Here is a 25904-nt window from a genome sequence, read left to right as displayed (position 1 = left end):
TTTATTACCTGAATGGGGTTTTAAAAAGCCATCCAAGCTTCTTGGAGTCCAACTGAAAGTTTTGTTAGTTCAATTAACAAAAGAACTTATGAACAGTAAGAAAATTGAGACAAGACCATATTTACATTCAGAGCTCCTAGTAATCCACTTGGCCTACAGTAGTCACTGAAAAAATGCTTTTTTTTTTAATGCAAACCTGTGCAGTAAACAAATTAACAAAAAATAAAGCAGTTTCCCCATGTGGCAGCTCTTCAGCAATGCAGGGGCACTCCAGAATTTTAAATCATGATGTTATTTGTCCACACATAAAGAGTGTGCTTCTTGTGACTAAGATTTGATTTTTAAAAATTTATATATATATAAGTGTGTGTGTGTGTGTGTGTAGACACACACACAGACATTTACTAGATCTTTCAAGGTTTTTTTTTCGCAACTCTTCCACGTGCATAAACCTATAAACATGAAAGTTAAAATCTATTTGTAAAATTACCACTGCACTGAAAAAGAATTATATCCATACATATCTTCCACCAACTTTTTTTACTTTGACGTGAGGAAATGGTAAGAACACTCAAAGCTCACATATACAATGAGCATTCATAGAGCACACTGCTGTATATAGTATGCTTCTGTGCAATTTTTCTGGTTAAATTTTTCTTTCAGGTATAAAGTGTTCTCCTAGTCTAAGTTCATGTTATTCTCTTCTCTGCTGGGAGACTTCTCAGAAATTTTATGACAGTATTTCCATATCACATCAACTCCTCTTAGTACAAATACAAGTTTCCTTAAGCACATAAAATGAGTAAGACTTTAGCTGCTATACCGTCAATTTCCTAGGTTCAGCAGGGGAATGCTGTTTTGTGAGGTCTCAGGGCAAAGTGTATTCCCATTGTTCAGAAGGCAATTTGTATACTTGTTCTCTCTGAAGGATGCTCAGCTTACCGTGATGTTAATATTTGTATTACGTGATTTTGTGAATTGATTTTTTAAAGCCTCAGGTAAAAGAACCAAAGCATTTTTCCCTACTAAATGTCTCCTTTCTTCACTTAGTTCCACTTTACTAGAACTGGATTTTAATTGCAATATTTTCCATAGTAGAGTTCTACTGGGGTAGATCTTATATCGAAGGTTTGAACATTTAAGGGTATCAAGTAATGTCAAAACACTGAATGGTCCAATGTATGTTTTCTCCCAAGGAAATACAAAACTATAGTATGGAAGTGGATTTGCCAAAATTCAATTATAAAACAAAACAAAAACCCCACAATTATCTGGGTAGGCCTAGGCACTAACGTATCTGTCTCTTATTCCATCGTCTTCAATTATCCTAATCTCTTGCTTGTTTGCCTAATTTTTAACTAGCTAAAAAATAAGTTTCATTAACTAAAAATAAGCTTAACTAACGAAAAAAATCAGTTTCAAGAAAGATAGAGCTTATGAGAGATGGTGTTTTCATACTTTTGTAGAGGTGAAAAGACGAAAATGCTCTTGATGGAGGGCTGGAACATATATAGCTACCCTTCTAGTCCAAGTAAGAGCCTGGTGGTAAAACTTAACCCTACATTTTCCAAATATCCCCCAATTTTGCATTGTATGTACTTATTTTTAAGCAGGAAAGGATTCTGCTACTTAACGTTCCTGTTATTATACGCACAAGGTGACCAAGATTAAGAGGGTGAATTTTTCTACCTTCAAAGACTCAAGTTTACAAAAAAACTGCAAGTTTACAACAAACTAAAAATTTTTTTTGAAGTTAACAAAGTGTGAAATGACATCACACAAAAAAAGTTAGGCTTGAGTGTTATACAGACAAACAATAATTTTAATATTATATCAGCTAAAATTCTGAAGGAAATGTACATACCCAAACCTTCCGATTCAAACAGACATGTTTCATCTACCCCTAAATCTCGGCACCAGGATAAGAAGTTTGCTGTATTGTCTCTGGCAAAAAAGGATCCTGAGGGTGCACTGGCCTTGCATGGAATCTTCTTTAAGGGCAGATTCTGAAAAACAAAGAAATCTCACTCTGGTGGAATATCTGGCAGTCATCACAGTGACACATTAAGTGTACATTTATGTTTTCAACAAAACGCTTTGGTACAATCTTATGTCAATAAATAGGTTTGTAAAGAACTATAGGAAAGGACATGAAACTGAAATGAAACTTAGTTCTTAATTAAGAGACTAGGAAAATCTGTGCCTGTAAACATATACTTGCCTTTTTAGTATCTAGAAGTAAACATACATAAATCCCTTCCCTGGCTCAGATTGCCTCTTTTCTTTCTCTTCTACTATTTTTTTGGCCTTCTCTTTCATCTAAGTATTCTGTCAGTATTTCTCATAAAGTATGTATAAATGAATTTCTCACTTGTGAAAGAAGAATGAAACACAAATGCAGTATACGAATATAGATAAAATGTAACACATACACCTGCATTTTTATGTGTATACATACACACACACAATAAAAATTACAATAGAATTATAAAGTCAAAAGAGCAGCAGAATTGTCTAACATCCATAATTCTCTATCACCAATACTAAGAAAAGGAAATATTAAAAAATTTTATCTTTTAACAATAACATTTTACCATCATTCTTCTAGACTATTTCCTTTTAAACCATAGATTATTGCTCTCTTATGTAATATAAAAATAATTCTGGTTGGATTTCTGCTATCTGACCTTGAAACATGTTTACATTCTGCATCATTTCTCTTCCAGGATAAGAAAATGCTTAAGAAAAGGGAGTGTGTGAACCTGGATAGACTTTTCTATTATCAGCCTCATAAAATTTTAGCCCTGGAAATCTCCCTTACCATACCAAATGTTATAAAGAGTCGTGTGAGGTTTTTTCCTTTAATAGAATATAACCAGTATTCACGGCATTCCATGAAGTCACAGAATGTGATTCTTTGTGATGTGAAAGACTGAGCCAAGTATTTGGATGATCTGGGCTAAATAGAGCTTTGCCTCTGAAAGCAAAAAGATCAAGGGAGAAGCATTTTGTGATTTCAATTCACAGATAGGGTTATTTCCTCTATTCTCTGTGAACAAGAAAATATAAACAAAATGTTGTTGATTGTTGAGGTCATTTACAAAGATGCCTATAAAAAAATGAAATAGTGGTCTTGGTGTACTGGTGAAGCCTACTATCATCAATCTATTACTAGGGCTTTTCCTGTCCAGGGATTTTATGGCTACATAACTAAAATATTCAGTTACTACATCACTCAAAGACTGTGTCTGTCCAATAGCAAAGATCCATCTCTTTGTTGCTGACTGAATTTGTTTTAGGCTTAGACATAAAAAAATGTTTGCATGAATACACATATATTTATATATACATATAACAATACCTCTTAACCAATTTGGTTAAGTAGTGGTTTTCAAAGAAATGCTTTCCTATATGAATTGTAAAAAACAATAAGAAATAGCATAGTTTAATATCTCCTTTATAAAATATTCATGAACATCAGTCAATATTTACTAAAATTAAAATTCATATATCCCTAAATCTAGCAATTTACTCCTAAAAATATATCTTGCAAATATAATAGTATTATTACTTTAAAATATATGGACAGGTATATTTGTTGCAACACTGATTGAATAGGAAAAAAACAGACATAGAATGTGTCAAGAAAGGGCTGGTTGAATAATATATAGTATACAAATACAATGGAACTCTGTGCAATAATTTAAAAAGAATAAGATAAATATATATGTGCTGGACCATAAAAATGTGCAGGATATACTCTTAAGCAGAAACCAATAATTTGCAAACACATATGTACACTACAATTTCATTTTATGACGTGTGTGTGTGCACATACGTACTGGTGCATGTATATGTACATACACACACAATATAGATGGTCATATATAAAGTTAAGTTGCATATAAATGTTGTACTATAAATATGAATATTGTATTTATTTATATAACATTAATTTAGGAAGAATTCAAGGAGGACATCCATCAGATGGATAGTAATTACCTTTGAGGAAGGTGATTGATGCATAGAGAATCATTTATATCTTATTTTACATAATTCCAAAATACGTAGTAGGATTTTGAGTGACTTTTACATTTTATCAATATTTTCCAATTAAATAATCAAATAAGGTAAATCATGTCAGCAGCCAAAACAGAACAAAAAGATCTGCTGAAAAAAAGTCTTCAGGAGGTGACTGTAAAGCTTCTTTATGATGCAAATAGGAAAAGAACATAAACAGAGTCAAACACTAAGCCATTTTAAAATCTACCACCTCTATCCCTGGGTGGGGAAAAAAAACCTTGTGAAACCACTTCAAACTGATGAATGAGTTTGCACACAGGAACTATAACCTAGGAACTATAAAATACTTGACATGTATAAGGGCATGCCAAAGGACATGAGGTGCATGGTTTTCATGGCAAAAAGGAATACAATATCCAGATTGCACCAGAGAAGCTAGATTGATTTGACACTTAATCCATCAAGGGACATAGCTCATAGCTTGTAGAATCCAATATTCTTCCTGGCTGCATACCAACCAAAAATCGAAGGGTCAACAGTCTTCCCAAGGTTGCTGTGCCATTTATACATAAGAGTCTTAGAGCAGATGTCATATTTCACTTGAATTAAAGAACAAATGATTCGATAATATCAGTACTCAATACCTTTGGAACTTATAAATATTTTTTGACATATTTTACACAAAAATATTCATAAAGTTCCAAAACCTTAGCAATTACTGTATATCTCTCCAAGTTCTGTTATTTTTTAAAAATTATTAATTTCTCTAGGTTCTCATGAAAATCCTAGGAAGAATGACAGCTCTGAATCTCTTCTTTAATATCACTAAATAAAATAAAAGCAAATTGATGTATTGAATAAAATCAGCTTTCACCTTGCCACAAAAATCTTGAAGAAGAGGTTTAGAATAGAGAGCTGTCTTGAGTAATTATGAGAGTGTCTACTTGAATAGCTAAAAAATTGACCACAGATAAGGAGAGGAATACTTCAGATGTAAAGAACTAGGGATTCAAAAGAGAACCTCCACGTATAGCTCATCTTCCATATTAGTTTTCCCTTTACTGCTTAACTCTCCAAAGAACTCCTATGGCATTTAAATTATATACCATCTCTAATGATTTACTCAGATGAGTTTTTCCAGACAATGCTGCTATATATTATGTCCTCAGAACCTGATTGATGAATACATGAATGAATGGTTAGATTTGACCCCTCACACTAGATCATAATCAACGTGAGGGCAGGAGCAAACACTCTGCCTTAGAGATTTTACATCCCCAAGGGACATGTTTCCAGGGCCTTCAAATTCACTAAATTTATAGCACACATAAAATGCTTCCTATAAATTAAGAAAAGTATAGCTGAAAAATATAAGTAAAACCTTTGAACATTTTTTGAAAGTTACTGAATATGGAATGAGTTGAGAATAGTTGTCAAGCTGAGCTGAGACTGGGTAGAAATTTAGGCTCACTTACTCACTAGCAAAAGTCATGCTACCATCCTCCAACCTCCGTGGTATAGGTTTCAATATTTTGTGTCAGCAAAAGGAGAAATGACTACCAATAAAACATTAGAATCATGTGCAAGTAGGATACATGTTAATTTTTCTTTCTTTTTTTTAAATTGAAATGTAGTTGATTTACAATGTTGTTAGTTTCAAGTGATTCAGTTATCACACACACACACACACACACATATTCTTTTTCAGATTCTTTTCCCTTATAGGTTATTACAAAATGCTGAGTATATCTCCCTATGCTATCCAGCAGGTTGGTTATCTACTCTATGTATAGCAGTGTGTATATGCTAATCACAAATTCCCAATTCATCCCTCCCCCCACGTCCCCCCTGGTAATCACAGGTTTGTTTTCTATGTCTGTGGGTCTATTTCTGCCTTGCAAACAAGTTCATTTGTATTATTTCTTTTTAGATTTCATGTTAATTTTTCTAATATTGATAGTCTAATGTTTGTCCTTTTATCTCTCAGTGGGATTAACCTAAGTTATATATTCTCAGCCTCTATACTAATACTTATGAATTGAATGATGAACATACAAGAGAATGGATGGTTTGAAATCTGAAAGTGTCCTCTCCATTCCCTCAAAGCAACAACCAAATTATGTTGAAATAAAAGGAAAGATTTTAAATTTACTTCTAAAATCTTTTAATTCAATCCATTACCTCTTAGGTTAATCACCTGCTAGGGTCTGGAATTCAATTACCTGAGTTCAAACTCACCTATGTCACCTTCTTGCTATGGTACTTTAGACAGATTACTTAATGTTTCTGTGCCTCACTCTCATCTTCTATTCAACGCACATAGAAAAAAAAATGCATCTCATCGACTATGTGTGAGTGCAAATTAAATAATATAATTCAAGTGTAGAAGTAAGTGTTCAATAAAGTTATTATCACTGCCATCAATGCAAGTAAAAATATATGGAATTGCCTATGATTTCCTTCTCTCATATTTTCTTGAAAACATTTCATTTTTTTTTTCTGTTACAGGTACAAGAATTCAGAAAAAGATTGGCAAACAATTTATTTCTATCTTTGCCCTAAACTTGAACGTCACTTTTAAAATAGCTTCCCAATAGAACTTTCTGTGATAATAGAAATGTTCCATATCTGTGCTACCCATTATAGTAACCACTAGTGGCATGTGGCTATTGAGCATTTGAACTGTGGTGAGTGTGACTGGAGACTAATTTTTAAACTTTATTTCTTTTTAATCAGTTTGCACTTAAATAGCCACATGTGGCTTGTGGCTATCATATTAGACAGGGCATTCATAACAGGGAAGGTAAAGCCATTATTTGGGGGTTTAGAGAGTCCAATACTTGACCCCTTGACTACTTTGTCTCTAACTAATAGTGTCCCCATGTCTTTCAAGTCCCCTCAAATCCAATAGTTCCCCTGGATATAGTTACTGAGATGCATAACTATGTTGGTCATTTAGAAAGAGTTTACTTATGTGCTGCAGAGTACAGCATGCGTATGTCCTAGTTATGGTGTTGTGGGTGTTACAGCTTCAGAAGGGCAGTAGTGACTAATTCTATTTATATTACTTAAAATAATCTACACCTAGAGAACCAGGATATTATTTATCATTATACTGCCACAGTGTCAAATACAGTGCTTCACACATAAGCAGTCCTGACTTCTTGTTTTCTGAATCTTATGGTAGATGGGGAAGGAATGAATTAACATTGTGAGTGCTTACCACACTCTAGGCACACAAAACATATACTTTCAGATAGATTATCCTCTTTAATTCTCAAAAAATAATGCCATGAATTAGGTACATAATAGTATCTCCATTTTCCAAGATGAAAAAACTGAGCTCACACATAGTTGAAATCAAATCATTCAGTCTCTTATACCCGTACACTTCTAACTGCTCCATGAAAGCTCACCATTGCCTGGAATTTAATATATTTCAGCATTTGATTTATTTCCCAAGGTTTTAGCCAGGTAACATTACAATAAAGAAATACGTATTATCTTTCACCTATTAAACCTAGAAAAAATGGAGAGAATGGCATCTTTAGTTCTCCATAGGCAGTGAACTGAAAATTTAATACTAGTAGTTTATTTTTTGTACTTTACTAGTAGTTTAAATAATCCATTCTTCACAAAAGTTTGAGATAAAATACTCCCCTTGATTACATCAAGTAGACATTTCAGCTATAAAACAGAAGAGATATATAAAAGAAGAAATGGAAATTGCCAGGAACTAATATCTTTCCTTTTCCAAAGGGTATATAGAATATACTTTCAAATATGCAGGCAATAAAGGCACTCTTTCCATGATGGAATCAATGTTTCCACTGTATCCTCTTGCTCCTTTCAGTTTTTCTATATATTTTATTGAAAAAAAAATCTCCCAATAAAATTATTTCATTGAACATTCACAGTACTAAGGTATCTGAAGAAAACCACCAAGTGGCTTTAGAAAGGATGAATATATATTCTTCAAGATCAAAATTACTGAAATTAAAAACAGGGGAAAAATTATTTCTGGTATCATCAACATCAACCTCTTCTGGGGACTCTGCAATAGACCTCATGCCTCAGATAGAGTGAGCTATAATTTAGTACAGTAGTAACTGAACTCACTGACATTGAATTCAAAATCAACCTTTCCTATCTTTTCCTTCTCCAAGATACATTCCACTCTACAGAGAATTGGTCTTACAGCAAAATTTGGTAGAATCTTCATGCTGTAATAGCATAAGAATATTTACATAAATAAAAAAACCATTATTAAAATAAGGTTTCTCACAGTAGAATTCTGGTACACCCTGTAAAATCATAAAGAAATTATTTAAATAATAAAGCTAGAAAATATGTTAAGTATTTTGAATTATCTGAAATTATTTCTGGCATAATATAAAATAATGTTGGAAATGAAGGTCTAGGATTAAACTTCAGGCTTAAAAGGTGAGATGGACAATAAAACATTAAGATGTAAATGAGTTGAAAACTTATGTCCAAACAATAACCTGCACACAGATAATTACAGCAGCTTCATTCATAACTGCCAAAACTTGGAAGCAACCAAGATGTCCTTCAGTAGGTGAATGGGTAAATAAACTGCTATATATCCAGAAAATGGAATATTTTTCAGCACTGAAAAGAAATGAGTTATCAAGCCATGAAAAGATATAGTGGAATCTTAAATGTACATTACTGAGTGAAAGAAGCTAATTCTGGAAAAGATAAAACTATAGAGACAGGGCTTCCCTGGTGGCGCAGTGGTTGAGAATCTGCTTGCCAATGCAGGGGACACGGGTTCGAGCCCTGGTCTGGGAAGATCCCACATACCAGGGAGCAACTGGGCCCGTGAGCCACAACTACTGAGCCTGTGCGTCTGGAGCCTGTGCTCCGCAACAAGAGAGGCCCGCACACCGCGATGAAGAGTGACCCCCGCTTGCCGCAACTAGAGGAAGCCCTCGCACAGAAATGAAGACCCAACACAGCTAAAATAAATAAATAAATTTATTAAAAAAAAACCAAAAAACAAACAAAAAAAAACTATAGAGACAGTAAAATAATTAGGGATTTAGGAGGAGGGAGGTAGGAACAGGTGATTCATCATAAGATTCAGCACATAGGGTTTTTAGGGCAGTGAAACTATTCTGAATAATACTATAATGGCAGATATTTGTCATTATACATTTGTCAAACCCCATAAAATGTACAATACCAAGAGTGAACCCTAATGTAACTATGGACTTTGGGTGATAATGACATGTCAATGTAGTTTCATTGATTATAACAAATGTACCATTCTTCTGTACTCTCTGATCAATTTTGCTATGAACCTAAAACTATTCTAAAAATGAAATTCCATGAAAAAGTTATTATGTCATTGATAGTTATTTAAGAAGCACCAAATGCTTTACAAAGGAGAAAATATAGGAAGTTCAACAACAAATGCATTCTTTCATTTGTTTATATGAAACATATAAACATTTTTATATGCATTGTGCCTGATTTTACATATACATCCACATGGGAATCATTATCTAAATGCTGTGCTAGTATAAAAAGCTTCTGTTCTCCCAAGAAGTAATGGTTTACATATGACTAGATAGAGATTAGCTTCAAAATTCCTAAAGTCTAGTCATACACTTGAAAATTCAGTTTATTTGGTGAGGCTCTCTAAAAAAAAAATTTTTTTTTAAACAAGTGTTCTCTCTCTCTTTTTTAAAAAAAATATTTGTTTATTTGGTTGCACCAGGTCTTAGTTGTGGCAGGCGGGGCTCCTTAGTTACGGCATGTGAACTCTTAGTTGCGGCATGTATGTGGGATCTTAGTTCCCCGAGCAGGGATCAAACCCACGTCCCCTGCACTGGGAGCGCAGAGTCTTAACCACTGCACCACCGGGGAAGTCCCTCTATACAAATTTTAAATAGAAATTTAATCTGATTCAATTTAACCAATTAAGTCACAACTCTACCCCAGTTCTAACAGTAGGTACTGGAGACAGACAAGGCCAAGGTTCACTTCTGGAGACCCTCAGTGTCTCTGAGAACAGACTTAAAAATCATGCTATTGTATGGTAAGAATTACAATAGAAGTTTAAGTATTTAAACAAAGTTTAAATTTAGTTCTTTGGAAAATTTAAGGGTGTGCCTTTAACTTTAGGGAGGGGCTGATTGAGGATCTTTATAAAAAAGCCTCACAAAGGAGCAACACTCTGCAAAGCTGAAGGATCTTAAGTGCTCACCAAACATAAAAAATGAAGAGCAGTGCATGCCAGAAGATGAAACAGCTGACAGAGGCATGGGTGTTATGGATGAGTACAGAATGCATGTGGAGGAGAAAAAGAGGTCAGAAAAGTCAATTAGGCCAGGATCACAAAGGCTATTTCATGCCTAACAAGAGTTACTAATATTGTAATGTAAACCAGGAGTCACAAACTCAAAGGCCCAGAAGAAGTCAGGCAGATTAATTAACAGAATAAAGTGGCTAGCACTAGAAGACTATAAGAAATGGTGGCAACTGTGGAAAACTAAAGAGCTCATGCTGTGTCCAGGAAGGGCAGCCATATTTATTTAGTTCTAAGTCAATGTTTCCATAAAGAAGTGCAGTTCCAGTGTTGTTGGATCTTCCAGTTTCTCAGAAGAATTTGGAAATCTGGATATTTTAATGTGAAAGTCCCCTGAGTTTGAACAATTGGATCTATAGGCAGCTCTATGTGGTTGTCAGTTTACAATCTCAGTGTTCATATGGGGAATAATAAAAAAAAAATAACATTTTAAACTAAGAAGTAGTTTAAATTACATGCACACTTTGGAAAAATAACTAGGTCATTTGTTGTAGAAGGTGTGAAGGAATAAAAATTTTTTAGATAATTCTACAGAAGTAAAAACCAGTGACTTCTTTTTCTTCTGTCACTTCTTTTTTAATTTATTTTTTAATTGGAACACCTCTAAATCACAGCTATAGTAGTCAGACTTGAAAGAGTGAGGTTTGAATGGAAGGAAGAGAAACATTCTGTGAATATGAAAGATTTCTTAGAGAAAGCAAGTGTAGGATACCAGGTGTGACAGTCCCTCAGAGTCTCAACAAAATTAATGGTAATTGTTAATTAGTAATTAATTATAGGAACTCAAACAAATGATGATAATTTAAAAAAATGTTTTTGAGAATGTATGTCAGTTTTCTGTGACCTTTCTACAAATCAAGAAATTACCTTAAGGAAATAGTCAGGAAAATTCTTTTAAAATGTATCTTGAATTTTTCCTTTCCAACAACATTTTATACATTCTCAGGTATAATAACTTATGATTACTGGCAGCAAATTTTGAGTTCACAGGGTCACTGATTCTAATATTTTAGTTAAAACTACTTTTTGGTACCCATCTGTATAATATCCAATAAAGAAAAGCATTTTCCAAGGTCCAAAGATTGCCTTATGGATGGATTCCAGGAAACTCAATTTATTTTAGTGGCTAACTGATTTCTAAACACTTTTTGAGCAGACTTTTTTTTTTTGTAACTCCATGGGACTGCAGATTTGAGGCACCTTGTAAATGCCCATCAATTGACTAATGATAGCTCCATAGATGCTCAGTAGTTTGAAACACAGGGATGTTAAACTTTTAGTAATTCAGAGAAAAGGCTTAAGCCTTGAAACTGCAAATCACTAGTAGTAAGGCGGTGACCAAGACTGGCTATTTAATCTATTTAACCTTTTGGAACCTCAGGTCCATCATTTGTAACTTGTTATGAGAATTAAATGTTTGGGAAGGTGCCTAATACCAATCCTAGACCATAGTTTATCTCCAATTAATGTTACTTTTTTTTCAAATACATGTCTACTTTCAGTCTATTTTCAAGAAATACCCTGATGAGAGTTGAAATATAGTTACATCATCACATCTGTAATTACTATAATAAGCTCACAAATACATAGGAAAAAATAAAAGAGGTGCTTTATATTTATATGGTGATTTAATTCCAATTTGTTTTTATCCAGCCTCTAATTTTGTTCATCATGCTGTGCATTCATCTTCGTTCTCCATACTCTAATCACAGTGGACTTTTCGAAAGGCAAATTTAGCTTCCCAGTGTTTTTTTTTTTTAATTGTAGGTGAATATTTAATTTTATTTATTTATTTATTTTTGGCTGTGCTGGGTCTTCGTTTCTGTGCGAGGGCTTTCTCCAGTTGTGGCAAGCGCGGGCCATTCGTCATGGCGGTGCGCGGGCCTCTCACTATCGCGGCCTCTCCTGTTGCGGAGCACAGGCTCCAGACGCGCAGGCTCAGTAATTGTGGCTCACGGGCCCAGTTGCTCCGCGGCATGTGGGATCCTCCCAAACCAGGGCTTGAACCCGTGTCCCCTGCACCGGCAGGCAGACTCCCAACCACTGCGCCACCAGGGAAGCCCCCTTCCCAGTGTTTTTCGGATAAAGACAAAGCTCCTTATAATATGGCTTCCACAGGTTGTATTAGCCTGGTTCCTACCTACCGACCTAGCACCATGGTCCTTCACTGTCTTCTGTAGTCACACGAGCTTCTGTTCCCACTCCTGCATTCTCCCCATGCTCCCTCCCACCACACAGCCCTTACAGAGAACTGTCCTTTCTGCCCTTCCCATACCTCTTTGCCCAAATACCTCCCAATCCAGATGACAGATCACTTACCCCAAAACACCACCCCTCAACACTTCTTTATAATTGCTTAAAATCCACAGTGTTCAAGGGCTCCTGCTGCCATGTTCCTGTGTGAGATTAACTGATTAGCAACTATCTCCCTCAGGACGGTTTAGTTCCATGAGGAATGGAACAGTGTCTGGTTTTGTTCACCATTTTATCCCCAGCACCTACTGAACAGTATTTACGGAATATTTGTTGGATAAATACAAGTCTGAGTGTAGCTAAGGCATATATTATGTCCAGCGAGGAGCAGCGGAATGGAGTGGTTACAAGCACAAACTTTGGAGCTAGACTGCCTGTGTTTGAATCCTGGATCTTGATTTACTAGTTATGTGACTTCAGGCACGTAAATCAACTTCACCTGTGAAATAATAATAGTGTCTACATCATAGGGTTGCTGTGAGGGACGTATGAGTTTATATGAAAAGTTCCTGAAATAATGCCTGACATGTAGTAAGGTTTTCTGTTTTGTTTTGTTTTGTTTTCTCACAAAATCAACTGTTTATTGATTTTTTTTCTAAAATACTATACATTTAAAGAAACTCCTAAACTGAAAAGACTTGACAATTTTTGGTACATCTGTAGCAAAGGAATAAGGATTTCTGCTGGTACGTTTTCATGACAAACAGACACACATCCATTTTCCAAGCAAGACATGAAGCTCACTGGAAACACTGAATAAAATGCATAGCTTGTGATGGCGGCAGCCATTTCTCCAATGTCTGAGTTACACAAAATAAAGGCTTTCCCTCCCTCCCCTGCCCCGTGATTACAGTGTAGCTTCCTGCCCCAGCACGTCTGCTCCCTGATGACTAAGGATGTTCAGAAGAGACCCTTGTGCTACAGGGTGAGACCCAGCTTTTGTTTGCTCATGAGGAATAAATATATGTTTGTTAGAAAACTGAAACAAAGTTTTAAAAAAATGATATAAAATTCAGCCTGCAGCTTCAATGACCTGTTGGGGATTTTAATGATCACTGAAACACATAGGCAGTCTCAAAAATATTCCTCATTTCCATTTTCATACCTTGCCATCTGGGATAACTATCAAGTTATTATATTTCTCCCCCAAACAGAACTTCCTTCTTTTAGTTCTGTCCCCTCATAATTGTAGTTTTTCAAACTTCAAAAAGCATAGTATAGCTTTTATTCTTTCCTCACCTCTTCCTACTGTGGCCAATAAGTCACCAAACCAGCTCACTGTTATTTTCTAATAAATATGTATTGAAATGTCCTGCCCCTTTCAATGTAGTATTGACACTCTTACTTTAAATTCTTTAATATCTCATGTATGAACAAATGCAGAAACTTCACAAAATATTCTTCCTATCTTTAACCTCAGATCTTTCTAACACAATCTGCACATCACCATCATATTAATCTTTCTAAATTTAATGGTTTCAGTCTCCAGCTCACTGCCTACGAAACAAGGATTCAAATGCTTAAGCCTTGCAGCTATCAACTTAATCTGTCCATCTACAAAAAGTTCTCCCCATATACTCTTCACATCAATCAAGTTGGTCTATTCACCATCCCTAGAATATCCTTACATGTTTCCAACTTCAATAATTGGTTCATTAACCACAAATTTACATTGTATTTGCTTTTCCTCTGTGTCCATCTATTTGCTTTTTCTCTGTGTCCATCTATTTGCACCAGGTTTGGGCAATTCAAATTCTACTGCTTCCATGGAAACTTCTCTAAGCACTCCGACAAACTGACTTGTTTTCTGAGCCCCTATAGAATCTACTGTCTATATCAGTAGATGTCCATGTACAATGATGTGTTTCGATTGCTTAAGAGTTAAGTCTCCAGATGTTTGTGATTTAAAAAAAAAACAAAAAACTACTGATCTAACAGTTTAAAACTGAAAACCTTTTAAGGACTATGGCAATTAAGGCAGTCCCCCCGGGCCCTTACTCATTTGCTTATATTATTTTTTCTCAAGCAGAAATGAAAGGATTGGGGTGACAGGGAGCCCACAGCACCCATAACCCTTGGGCACCCATGGGCGTATATTGCACAGTATGTAGGAACCCATGATCTTTCCTCAGTCTGACTCTTCCCCTGCCTTTTCAGCTGTAAAATAAAGCACGATCATCTAGCCATTTCTTCATGTACAAAATCCTGGACCAATCTCCCTAACCATTCTATCTAATTCGTCACCAAATCCTGCCAAGCCTGCCAAGTGTACATCTCAAAACCATCTACTTGTTTCTAGTACTACTGCTACCATCCTAGGCTAACTTGTCATAATTTCTCACCTGACCTGGACAACAGCTTCCTAAGTGGGTCCTCAGTTCCATTTTCACCTTTCCTAATCCATTCTCTACACTGCTAATGTTATCTTTTCAAAAGATTTGATCATGTTCCTGTTCAATGGTATAATATTGTTCTTAAAATAGATGACAACATCCAACAAAACTTAGCTCTGGTCTCACCTCTTGATGCTCTAGTATTACTTTTTAGTATCCAGACACTCATTTTCCTTTAGTTCCTCAAAGTCATCCTGCACCTCCACATTTGAGGGCTTTCATGTGTGCTATTTTCTGTATTCAAAACACTCAGTGTTCCCTCTCTACTTGGCTAATGCCCATTCCTACCTCAGAATTATAGAAAAGCCTTTCTACAAGACTAAGTTAGGTCTTCCTCTTACTTACTCATGTACTTGGACTTTCCCCTACTTAGTCATAACACAGCTGTAATTCACTGTTGACTTCATTATTAGCTTAAAGTTATTCTCCCTTCCCTGCTACTCCACAAATTACCTTGTCCTGCATATTTTAGGTGTCCAATAAATATTTATTGAATAATTGATAAAATGTCATCAATGTAATATATGTTATGGTGATACAAAGTTTGAGAACCATTGGTATATATCATTTATTGAGCACTTACCATTGATATCTGTATTTTTATATATTCATATTTTATTTTCTTAACTAGACTGTAAGCCCTTTGAGAGGTGACAGTAATGCTTTACTCTTCTTCTTTTTAGTTATCAGCATCTTGAACACAGTTATCACTCAATAAATATCTATTTGTTGAAAAATCTAGAACAGCATCTTTAAATGATACTTTATATAGAGTGGTTAGGAATGGCCTCAGCCAAGAGATGACATTTGAACAGAGATGTGAAGGGAGTGAGGAACAAGTCATACATACATGTGAGGAAGGACTACCCTAAGAAGCTAGAAAAGCAAGTGCAAAGGTCCTGTGGTGGGTGGAACCTGCTTGTTGGGTTCAAAGAACAGCAAAGAAGCTAGTATGGCTGCAGCAAGGTGGGGTGAGGGGAAAGTCATAGGAAATTATACCAGATAGATAGCTGGGGAACAGAGCACACAGTGCTTATAGACTGTTAGAAAGATTTCGGGCTTTTACTGCAAGTGAGTCAAGGTGCCATTGGAGAATTTTGAGCTAGGAGTTGACATGATATGACTTAAGTTTTAAATTATCTGATGATTTAATCCATGTAAAAAGCTTACTTACTGACCTAGAGTAGGTACTTAGTAAATGTTTGCTTTATTATCATATCACATGGTATTCATTTAGTCTGAGAAAAAGGATCAGACATTTACGTTTCAATCTTTAAACAATGCTTAAATATAGCAAATATGACAAATAGAATAAAATGTGGTGCTGTTGCTCTTATTAAATTATTAACATAATAAATAAATTAATATAATTATATTATACCAATATAAATTATAATAATTTATAATATAATTTATACATGTATATTTATACATATGTAAATGTACACATGGATTGCTACATTATTTCTTACATGGAGCAGTGATGCTAGCAAGGTATTCATTAGACAAGCAGCCTATACTGGTGTGAAATTAGACATGACTAGCCAAGTAGTATAAACATCAAATACATACTAGACAGCTTCATGAATGATATGTAATGCATTTTCAAACTGCTAAGTGAAACAATAGAAGGTATTCATGTAGTCAGCCCCTAAAAGCTTAAGATACAGTGGAAAAGCTCTATATACTGTAAACTCAATTACCTCATCTAAAAAACATTATGCCATTAGCCTGTAATATACCAGTACCACATACCTTGGACCACACACACATCAATATGGTGAGCACTTATATTTTAAATCACCAAGCAATCCCTAGACATGTTTAAATTAAAAAGAAACTCTTTTCCCCTGATTTTCAGTCCCTTAAAAAAGGCTCTTGTTATAAAATCTGTGAATGTTCTTCATTAAGAAATGGCATGCATAATCATCATTGATTTGTTTAAATGACCAGACTTTCTCCAAAGCATTTAGTAACAGCTCATTTTAAAATGATTAATTTTCTATTTTCCATGTGGTGAGAGTGACTTTCCTTGACATAATATTCTATATCCACAGAGCTTTGAAACAGCAGTGACCACAATTAGTGCTATCAAATATCATGAAAACACTTCCGCAGTTATACTGCTTTTACAATCTCGTCTTGCGCATGTGCCTGCATGCAGTTAAATGCAGTATGTAAGCGTGTAAGGGGAAGAGATGATGTCATCACGGAAAAATTTGATCAGGTTTACTTTTATGCTCAGGGGGCAGTGTTCTGCTGGTGCTATGAAATCATGTAGATGAAAAATGTGTGTGTGTGTGTTTGCGTGTGTGTGTGTGTGTGTGTGTGTGTGTGTGTGTGTGAGCCTCCTTCTTCTAATCCAGAATTTGTTTTAATTTTTTTCACGTTTTCTGGAATTTCAATTCAACATGTTTTATTTTTAGTCTTATGTTTCATATGTCTTTAATGCAGCCAACGTTTACACTACTAAACAATAGCTTACACTTTGAACTTTTGAAACAGTTTTCAAAAACACTTTTGAAGGCGAGTCCTTTATCAGCAGATCCACATAAACTTGTAGGCTCTGAAACTTGGCAAATTTCTAGATTAAATGCTGCCACCTGGCCTTTCTCCTTCTCCCCCTCACTCTGGATTTTGGGGATTCTCAGCAGAGCATTAGAATAGGGCTAGAAATACCCTCTCTCACATCTCTTAGCACAAAGAGCTCATCAGAAACAAACTCCAATGTGAAAAGAACATTAGAACTTGGGGAAAAAAATGACTTGCTTTTGCTCATGTAGAAAGGTCAGCAGCTACTGGTCTACAACAAGTAAGAAAGAAGGTAAACATAATAATAATAAAATTTATTTTACTCTCTTGCAATTTGAGGGAAATTCTGAAATAATTCTGATTCTTGTCATTTGCTTCTTTTATGTAAAAAGCTGACTCAAACATGAGTGCTTGTCACAAAGGTTAATTCTATGCTTTGCACATGGTTATTTTCCATTTGGCTATACAAGGATCTATACACTTGTCCAAATAATTATAAGTATGTGAAGCCAAAATGTAGTTGAACTTCTAATTCCATCTACAGATAATTGAACAAACTTTATCCTGTTTTTAGTAATTTTCCCAAAGAACCCCAGCCTGCCTTTCTAGACACTGGCTTTCTTCACCACCCACCAAAAGAATTATACAATAAGAGGAAGACTGGCAATTCTTCTATGATTCATTGAGAACAATCAAATGAGAATAATTTAGATTCTGACTTTGTAGTAATAAAAAGTAAGATTAAACAACGTAATAATGTATGGGTACTAGACATGGTCAAATGAATGTACTGAAATCCACTTAAAAACCATTGCAATAGGCCCATATAAGTGCACACTGGGCATTCCAGTGTGTGTACAGCCATTATTTTACAAAGCAGGTATTATTATTTTTAATTTGTATACCTTTTGATCTAGGAATTAGATGAGACATACTCAAAATAATGTTTTAAAAACTCTGTGTATGAAAACTTTTCAGTATATTTTACTATATGTTTTAAGTTCTATTCTAAATTTAGCCACATAATAAAATATTGCCTTTCTCTTTTTTAATCTGTGACTGCTTAAAATTCCTTTCTTCCAAATCATTTTGTATGCTTGATCTGAACATCTATGTACTAGCACATACATATATTCTCCCTGATAGAGAGTAAATTCCTTGAGTAGACTGTGTCTTTGTCATACCTTTTCTCACCACCAACAGGTATGCACATAAATATACAGAGTAAATAACATCATCTCCTGTTCCTAGCATATACTCATCAATCATCTATCAAATTTCAAAATGACATGTATAAGTAGGACTCAATTATCATGAAATATTTGTAGTTCATAATATTCTATATTATTAAAGATTGATAAAATGATGAACTTGTTACCCTTTATGACTTTTTAAATTTTCTTTTTGAGCTATCCACTGGTGAATAAAATAACACGTTTTTTGGAAAGCTAATAGCAGTATTTATTGCTCATGTTCCTAAACACTGGAATTCTCTGATTCCCTCCTGCAGTTTTACAGAAACTGTACTTTTACCTTGGTTGTTACATAGTGTTTTGGTAGATGACTAATTAGGGGCTGAGAAGAAACAATAGTTCTTATATTCCCATTTCACTCACCAACTATTTTACTGGGCAAAAGAGGCAGTTACTGGGAAAAAGATGTAAAAAAAGAAAAGAAAGAAACATGGTGATTCCATCTTTACGGCTCCTTCAGTAATTGAAAAACACAACCCTTAATTGCTGTAACAATACCTCATTTCAGGTCAAAACTATCTCTTGAGAACCTATTCCATGAAAGGCCTACAATTATTCTTCTTCCTAATTCTCAATGGTGAGCAAATTCATAAAACTACTGGTTATCACTCATCTCATCCTTATTTTACAGGAACTATGGCAAACATTACAAACAGGCCTTGAAAAGTAGTCCCCAAACTAAATAAAACATTTGGATATTAATATGATTATTTCTATCATCATTTTTTTACCTTTAGATAATGCTCTGAACTCAAATAATAAATGTATCATGTGACTATCTAATAACATCTACAATTACCTAAATGACCGACCTCCTCCAGCATTCATTTACTAACTAGTTTAGACCTCCACGGTCTATTGCTTCAGCCAGTCTCTTGTCAGTACTTCTAATGTCCTCAGATCCTTGTTCTTCCCCTGCACCACCCTAAAATTCTCTAATCTGTTTTCTCCATTACTTAAAAAGTCAACTTTGTTCCATATGATTTTGCACATCAAAGACTTCTGAGCTAAGCAAAACCAGCAGAGGGAGGAATTTCCAACTCGATAAGAATAAAAGTCTTCAGGATTAAAAATCGTTTCATAACAACATCTGGATCTACAAGTAAATGTCTGCATTGGTCCATTTACTCACTCATTCATTTATTTATTCATCCAAAACATGTCAACTGAGCACTTATATGCCAGCTATTATGATGGACCTATATGTGAATAAAACACAAGCCATGTCCTCAAGGATCTTAGAGTCTAGTAAAGGAGTAAAGAAAGAACAAGACAAGAAAACAACTAAATATAACAATAGGGTACAGGTGCTCTGACAGCTGAGAGACAATTTGTAGACCCTGAGCCCAGTGAATGAAATGAGTGCTGATCTCAAGTCTTTACTGTAAAGCTTCCTTCTTATAAAAGAGACCTCAACTGTTTACTATGCATTAGGGAAAGGGAAATGCCTTGTGGGGATCAGGTGATAGATGGATATATGACCTAAGTCCACATTACACTATGACTATTGTGCCTTCCTGAATGTGTATTTGGCATGGATATTCTCAGCAACTGTCAGAATTTTTATTACCTGATACAGGGACTAAATTCATATTTGACAGAAGGACCAAATAAAATATCACAATTTTGAAAAAATCAGAGATTCACACTACTATCAATGACTGGAACATTGCAAAGAAAGTAATTTCCATCATATCTCCATTCCATTTAAGGCCATATATAAGACAGATGGGACGCAAAGAACAGTGGGGAAATTATAATGAAGTAACAGTTTCAATCATAGTTGTTCCAGATGTGGTCTTTTCATTGAAGTATATGAACAAATATCCTGGTACTTGGCATGCATCTACTGATATGGAAGATGCAATTTTCTTAATCCTAATAAATAGAAAACTCCAGAAGCAGTTTACATTTACTTGACAAAAATAACAGAACACTTACTATCCTGCATATCAGCTCCAGCTCTGTGACATAACCTACAGGGACTATGGGGATTTCAACATCCCACAAAATACCAAACTCTTCTACTATATCATGATATTTTGCTGATTTGATATTGAAGAGCAGGAATAGTAGGCAAACTAGATGACTTCATAAAATACATGCATTCTAGTGGGTGTAAGATAAATCCTATGAGAATCCAGGAAGGGGGCTTTGCCAACTAAGTAAAGTTTCTGGGGCCAGTAGTGGAGGCCATGTAGGAACATTGCCTTTTTTGTAAAGGATATCATGTAAGTGTTCCTAGCTTGCTATGGTTGTTTGATGGAGGTTGATTCCCTGTCTCGGGATACTAATGACCATGAAACTTGAACAGTTTATAATGAACTTAGCTCCAGATAATTAACTTGACCATATTTTTAGTTGTGCCCAGCAACACTCTATCATGGAGTAGAAGTGTAACCTATGGAATTAGTTCAATCAGTCCTGACGATCCAGGTAAATTCCACAAGCACATCATTCACTCCCTATCCTGCTCACTTTTCACACTCCTTTTTTTTCTCAGCCTGCACATAGAGTCCATATCAAGTCCCCTATGACTAGCTGACAAAGGGTGAAAAAAAAGTCAAGAACCTTTTTATATCATTCTACATTATACACTAACATTTACTGCTATAGCGTTTAAGCCCCATTTAGGTATATCCCTGTAATACGGTATAGAACAGAAAAAACTGCCAATGATAAAAAACATTAACCAAGACATTTCATTGTCTCTGAGCTAGAGAAGTCGGGACAAGAGAATTTAATTTTATAATGGGGAATAATTTATTTTAATATATTTAAAACTTGAAGATATTTATTTCTTTTAATTCCTAGGAATTGGACTTTATCACTAACTTTCCTATTTTTTTCATCTCTCCTCAATCCCAGGCAGAGAAATAACCCATCAAAAAAATCATTTATTTCCATATCATTCCACCTATATTCCCTCCCTCTTATCATGATTCACTCTGTTGGTTTAATCTTGGCAATACATTTGCATTTCAAAATCATGGATTTCTTAAGGAATATACTATTATTTTAGCTGTATAGCTAGATACAAATGCCTGTAGATTAATCACAGCTGAGATTTTCTTTTCAAGAAAAACCTTTTACCACTTCTACCATACTTTCTTGTTCTGTCAGAGACACCAGCAGTACACACAAACTTCTGGATTTCTCTGAATTTAATTTTGGTAAGATGTTCTCTCAAAAAAAATTTTGAGGGGAAAAACTCTGATCTTTATGTCTTATTTAATTCCTGGATGGCACAACATCCTGAGGTATTGCTATCTCACAGCTCAGAGAACTAGGTTTTCTTGATGGGCAAACATACTATGGGCCTTCTATCTGACTAGGATGTTCTTTCCCACAAACAAGGGCTGGATTCTACATTTAGACGGTGAATGTTCAGTTCCTTCCTTAGAGCATAATGTAGCATTCTACTAAGTAACAGAACTTCTTTTTTTTTTCTTTTCTCTTCATGTACTTCAAACCTGATCTAACCACCCAGAGCTCTTTGAAGTCAAAGGAAACTCTGAACCCAGGGAAACTCTGATGTCTGGGGTAGAGACTCTTAAGATAAATGAGACAAACAGATAGGAATGTTAGGAGAAAAAGAGAGGTTGAATCCTTTGAGTATTTTGCACCATGTTGATGCCCCAGTGGTTCAGAAAATCGTGTATACAAATCAGCAAGTCATGATTGGGAAAAAGAACAGAGTAATTATACAATAGCAAGTGAACTCTCTAGACCAGGATATGAAAGTTCATACAACAATGTAACAATTATTTTGATTGGAGACGGCAAGTAACTAAGGGTCAAAAGGCATAAAACCTAAGCTTGAACTTATCACTTGTTTTGGTTTTCTCATCCCAATAGGATATTGGAAAGATTAATAGTTTAGATTTTTGCCTTTAAAGTTCCTCAGCTCTGGGAATATTAACATTTATATTTGTAATAAATTGATCGTATTATGGTACATATAAAGTAATCAAAATCAAACTACACATTAAATTGCTGCAATCTGGTCTCAAGTACTTGTAACCCAACTATGGCCTAACTCTGTGAAATCTCTGCATTGCTTCCATGCAAAATGAGAAAATGCACAGGCTAAGATTAACTACTTAAAGCTAAAAACATAGAGAGGCTATTTTTTAAATTGATCCATTGATACTTGGAAAGAAAGAATCATAGGATATAATTTATTTTCATTCAGGGTATTTTATCAAGTCAGAACAGGCTATGAGTCATGCATTTATAACTAAAATATTAAGTATGTAAACTATCTAACATATTTATTAAATTTACTTGCAAATATTCATAGTGTTTAAATCACTCTTAACACAGACATACTTCACACATACCAGACATAACTTACTCGCTCTAAAGTATTTACACAGCTGTAAAATCCCCAAATTAACTATCAATCAGGAAAAGTAAAAATATTGCTATGAGAACAAGAATATGAGATTTAAACAGCTGGAAAAGAATTACAAAGGACTTCCTATAATGTGACTTTAGATGAGATCAAGTTTGCTGTTGTTTTTTTTTTTAAGTAATTTTGTTTTAACATCTTTCTAAACATAACAGTTTCACTAATTCAGCAAAGTAATTGGCCAACTCATCTATCTTCACCACTATTGTCCCTAAATTTCAAAATGTCCAGGTGGAAAATAATTACTTACATACACACGTAAGCAAACAATATTGTGATCTTAATATTGTAACCTCCAATTTGAAAGTCTCCTTTTTTCCTAAAGGAAATAGTCAATGTAAACCCAACTATGTGGGTCTTAGAAAATCTATTCTGGTTTAAATTTAGATTTACTAATAACAAAATATTGTAGAATATCATATAACATCTATTTCTGTTTATAGACAAAGATGGACTGAAGACCATGACTCTTGAGAAAATTATATTTATGAACAATAATAGCCATGAAGATATTAGCCATTTGGCTTTTCATCGTTTGAAAAATTTCTCATAAAATGCAAAAAAGAAAAACTAGCTGTCTTTGCATTTTTCATAAAGTTAAGCACATGCTATTTTGATTTAAGCTGCACTGGAAGTAAGTTGTGAAATATATGAATTTTGCCAAGGACACAGAAGGCAATTTAGTCAAGAGTAATTGTGTCAACTTCTAACTCAGAGTAAATTTGATTTTTTGAGCATTGAAAGTTAGGTCATAGTGGGGTTTTTTTAAACCTAGACTTGTTTAATAATGATGGTTGAATTTATATACTAAAACATTTATCATAATCAAAATATTACTTGAGTTTTTAATTCAATTAAACAAATGGCTTAGGGTCAAGAAATTACTTCAAGTTTAATAAAACCTTGCTGTAGTTTTACTCACTTTGAAAGGAAAATTTCCTTTGTTTCTTTTTATGTTTTACAGTTTTATTATAAAACTAATATAATTTGAAATAAATGTGTCAAAGGAAACAGTAAGCAAACTCCTGATTCATACCTATCCTCAATATTACATATTACTATGGAGATTTGGGGCAAATGTATCAATACATATATTTGCATATACTAGCTATCACATTAACTATAAACTTTTACAAGGTACTTATTTTTTTCTTCTAGTTTCCTCTAGTTAATCTAAAATTCTCATCAGGATCTCTTAACTCAAATACATAAGAGAGGTAATATTTACCAATAGTCTTTTTTGTGTAATGCTCTTTGGCAGGCATAGATGCATAATTATTAATCTTATTTTAAAGATAAGAAAACTAAGGCTCAGACACATCTACTCAATAAATAATAAAACTAGAACCCAAGCAAAATGTGTTCAACATCAAAGCCTTTATGCAATAGACTAGTGCTTTGTGGGCTGTCTTACACTTGACAGTCTTATAATTCTATTCAGGGAGCTTAACTTCTGTTTTAAAAAGCAAAAGTTGACAAAATAAACAAAATCAGAAAACTGTGCCTTAGTAGAGTTGTTTATTCTTTGTTACTAGGAAGGATTCAAGATCTTAATATGGAGGCAATGAGCTCTCTTTCCTCAACAATAAATAATACAAATAGAGGTTGCAGGACCTATACAATATTAAGATAATGCTTTCAAAAATCTGGTCACAACCCTTTTTTTTCCCTCTGTTAATTATTTTAGAGTGAATTTTCTATGCAAATTGTCCTCCTACTATGCATTATGTTTTCTCATTAGTGAACTGAAGTAAAAGCCAGTTACAGTACAATGGAAGACACAGCAGAAGAAAAATCAGTTTCCTAACAGTCTTAACATTGTCTACATTTTCATAAGCGATCTCTTCGTGTCTAAGCTACGCATAGTGAACCAAAGTGAGAGAGCATTAGACTTGGAAAGAGGACGTCTACGTCAAGTTCTTGCTCTGTCACTTACTAGCTGCGTGATCGTTCATAAATCATTTAGTCTGCATCTAAATGCAGGAGAAAAAAATGAGCTCAGTGGTTCCCAAACTTTGCTGCACATCAGATTCACCTGCAGAGCTTTTTAGACATCCCAATCCCCAGGTCCTTCTCCATAGGGATTAAACCAGAATGTTCAGGTAAAGGAGCCAGGCCCCATAGTTTTTAAAGATCTTCAGGTGATTCCTCTGCACAGCAAGGTTTGGGAGCCACTGAGTTAATTAACATTTTCACAGAGCTGCTTTTATTTTTTTATTTTTTAAATTTTTAAAATTTAAAATTTTTTAAAAACATCTCTATTGGAGTATAATTGCTTTACAATGGTGTGTTAGTTTCTGCTTTATAACAAAGTGAATCAGCTATACATGTACATATATCCCCATATCTCCTCCCTATCCCACCCCTGTAGGCGGTCACAAAGCACCGAGCTGATCTCCCTGTGCTATGCGGCTGCTTCCCACTAGCTATCTATTTTACATTTGGTAGTGTATATATGTCCATGCCACTCTCTCACTTCGTCCCAGTTTACCCTTCCCCCTCCCCATGTCCTCAAGTCCATTCTCTATGTCTGCGTCATTATTCCTGTCCTGCTTTTAAGATGGAAAAAAAAATGAAGAGGCTTTGTATGTTATGTAATACTTTACAGAGTGATATAAAATATTATCCCCAAACTAACTACGGCGCTATAAAAAGAAACCCATTGTTTCAGGGAGCTTTATCTTTTGTTTAGATTTTAG

General features: G+C 34.6%; 1 protein-coding gene across 14 annotated transcripts in view; it reads right to left on the bottom strand.

The window, feature by feature from the left end:
• The window catches only part of GAS2 (growth arrest specific 2), a 159992-nt gene that overhangs the window by 75345 nt on the left and 58743 nt on the right, over positions 1-25904 (bottom strand). For all 14 annotated transcript variants that reach the window (XR_014267937.1, XM_082476712.1, XM_082476715.1 and 11 more), the window contains one exon: positions 1865-2006. Coding sequence is in view for 13 of the 14 variants with exons in the window: in XM_082476712.1 (XP_082332838.1) it covers positions 1865-2006 (142 nt within the window). In the remaining variant the exon portion in view is untranslated. The remainder of the gene's footprint in view (positions 1-1864; positions 2007-25904) is intronic.

This window comes from Balaenoptera physalus (genome assembly GCF_965194825.1).
Source record: "Balaenoptera physalus genome assembly, chromosome: 10".
NCBI lineage: Eukaryota > Metazoa > Chordata > Mammalia > Artiodactyla > Balaenopteridae > Balaenoptera > Balaenoptera physalus.
Note: the sequence above shows the minus strand (reverse complement) of the source record. Positions and strands in the feature narration are given on the sequence as shown.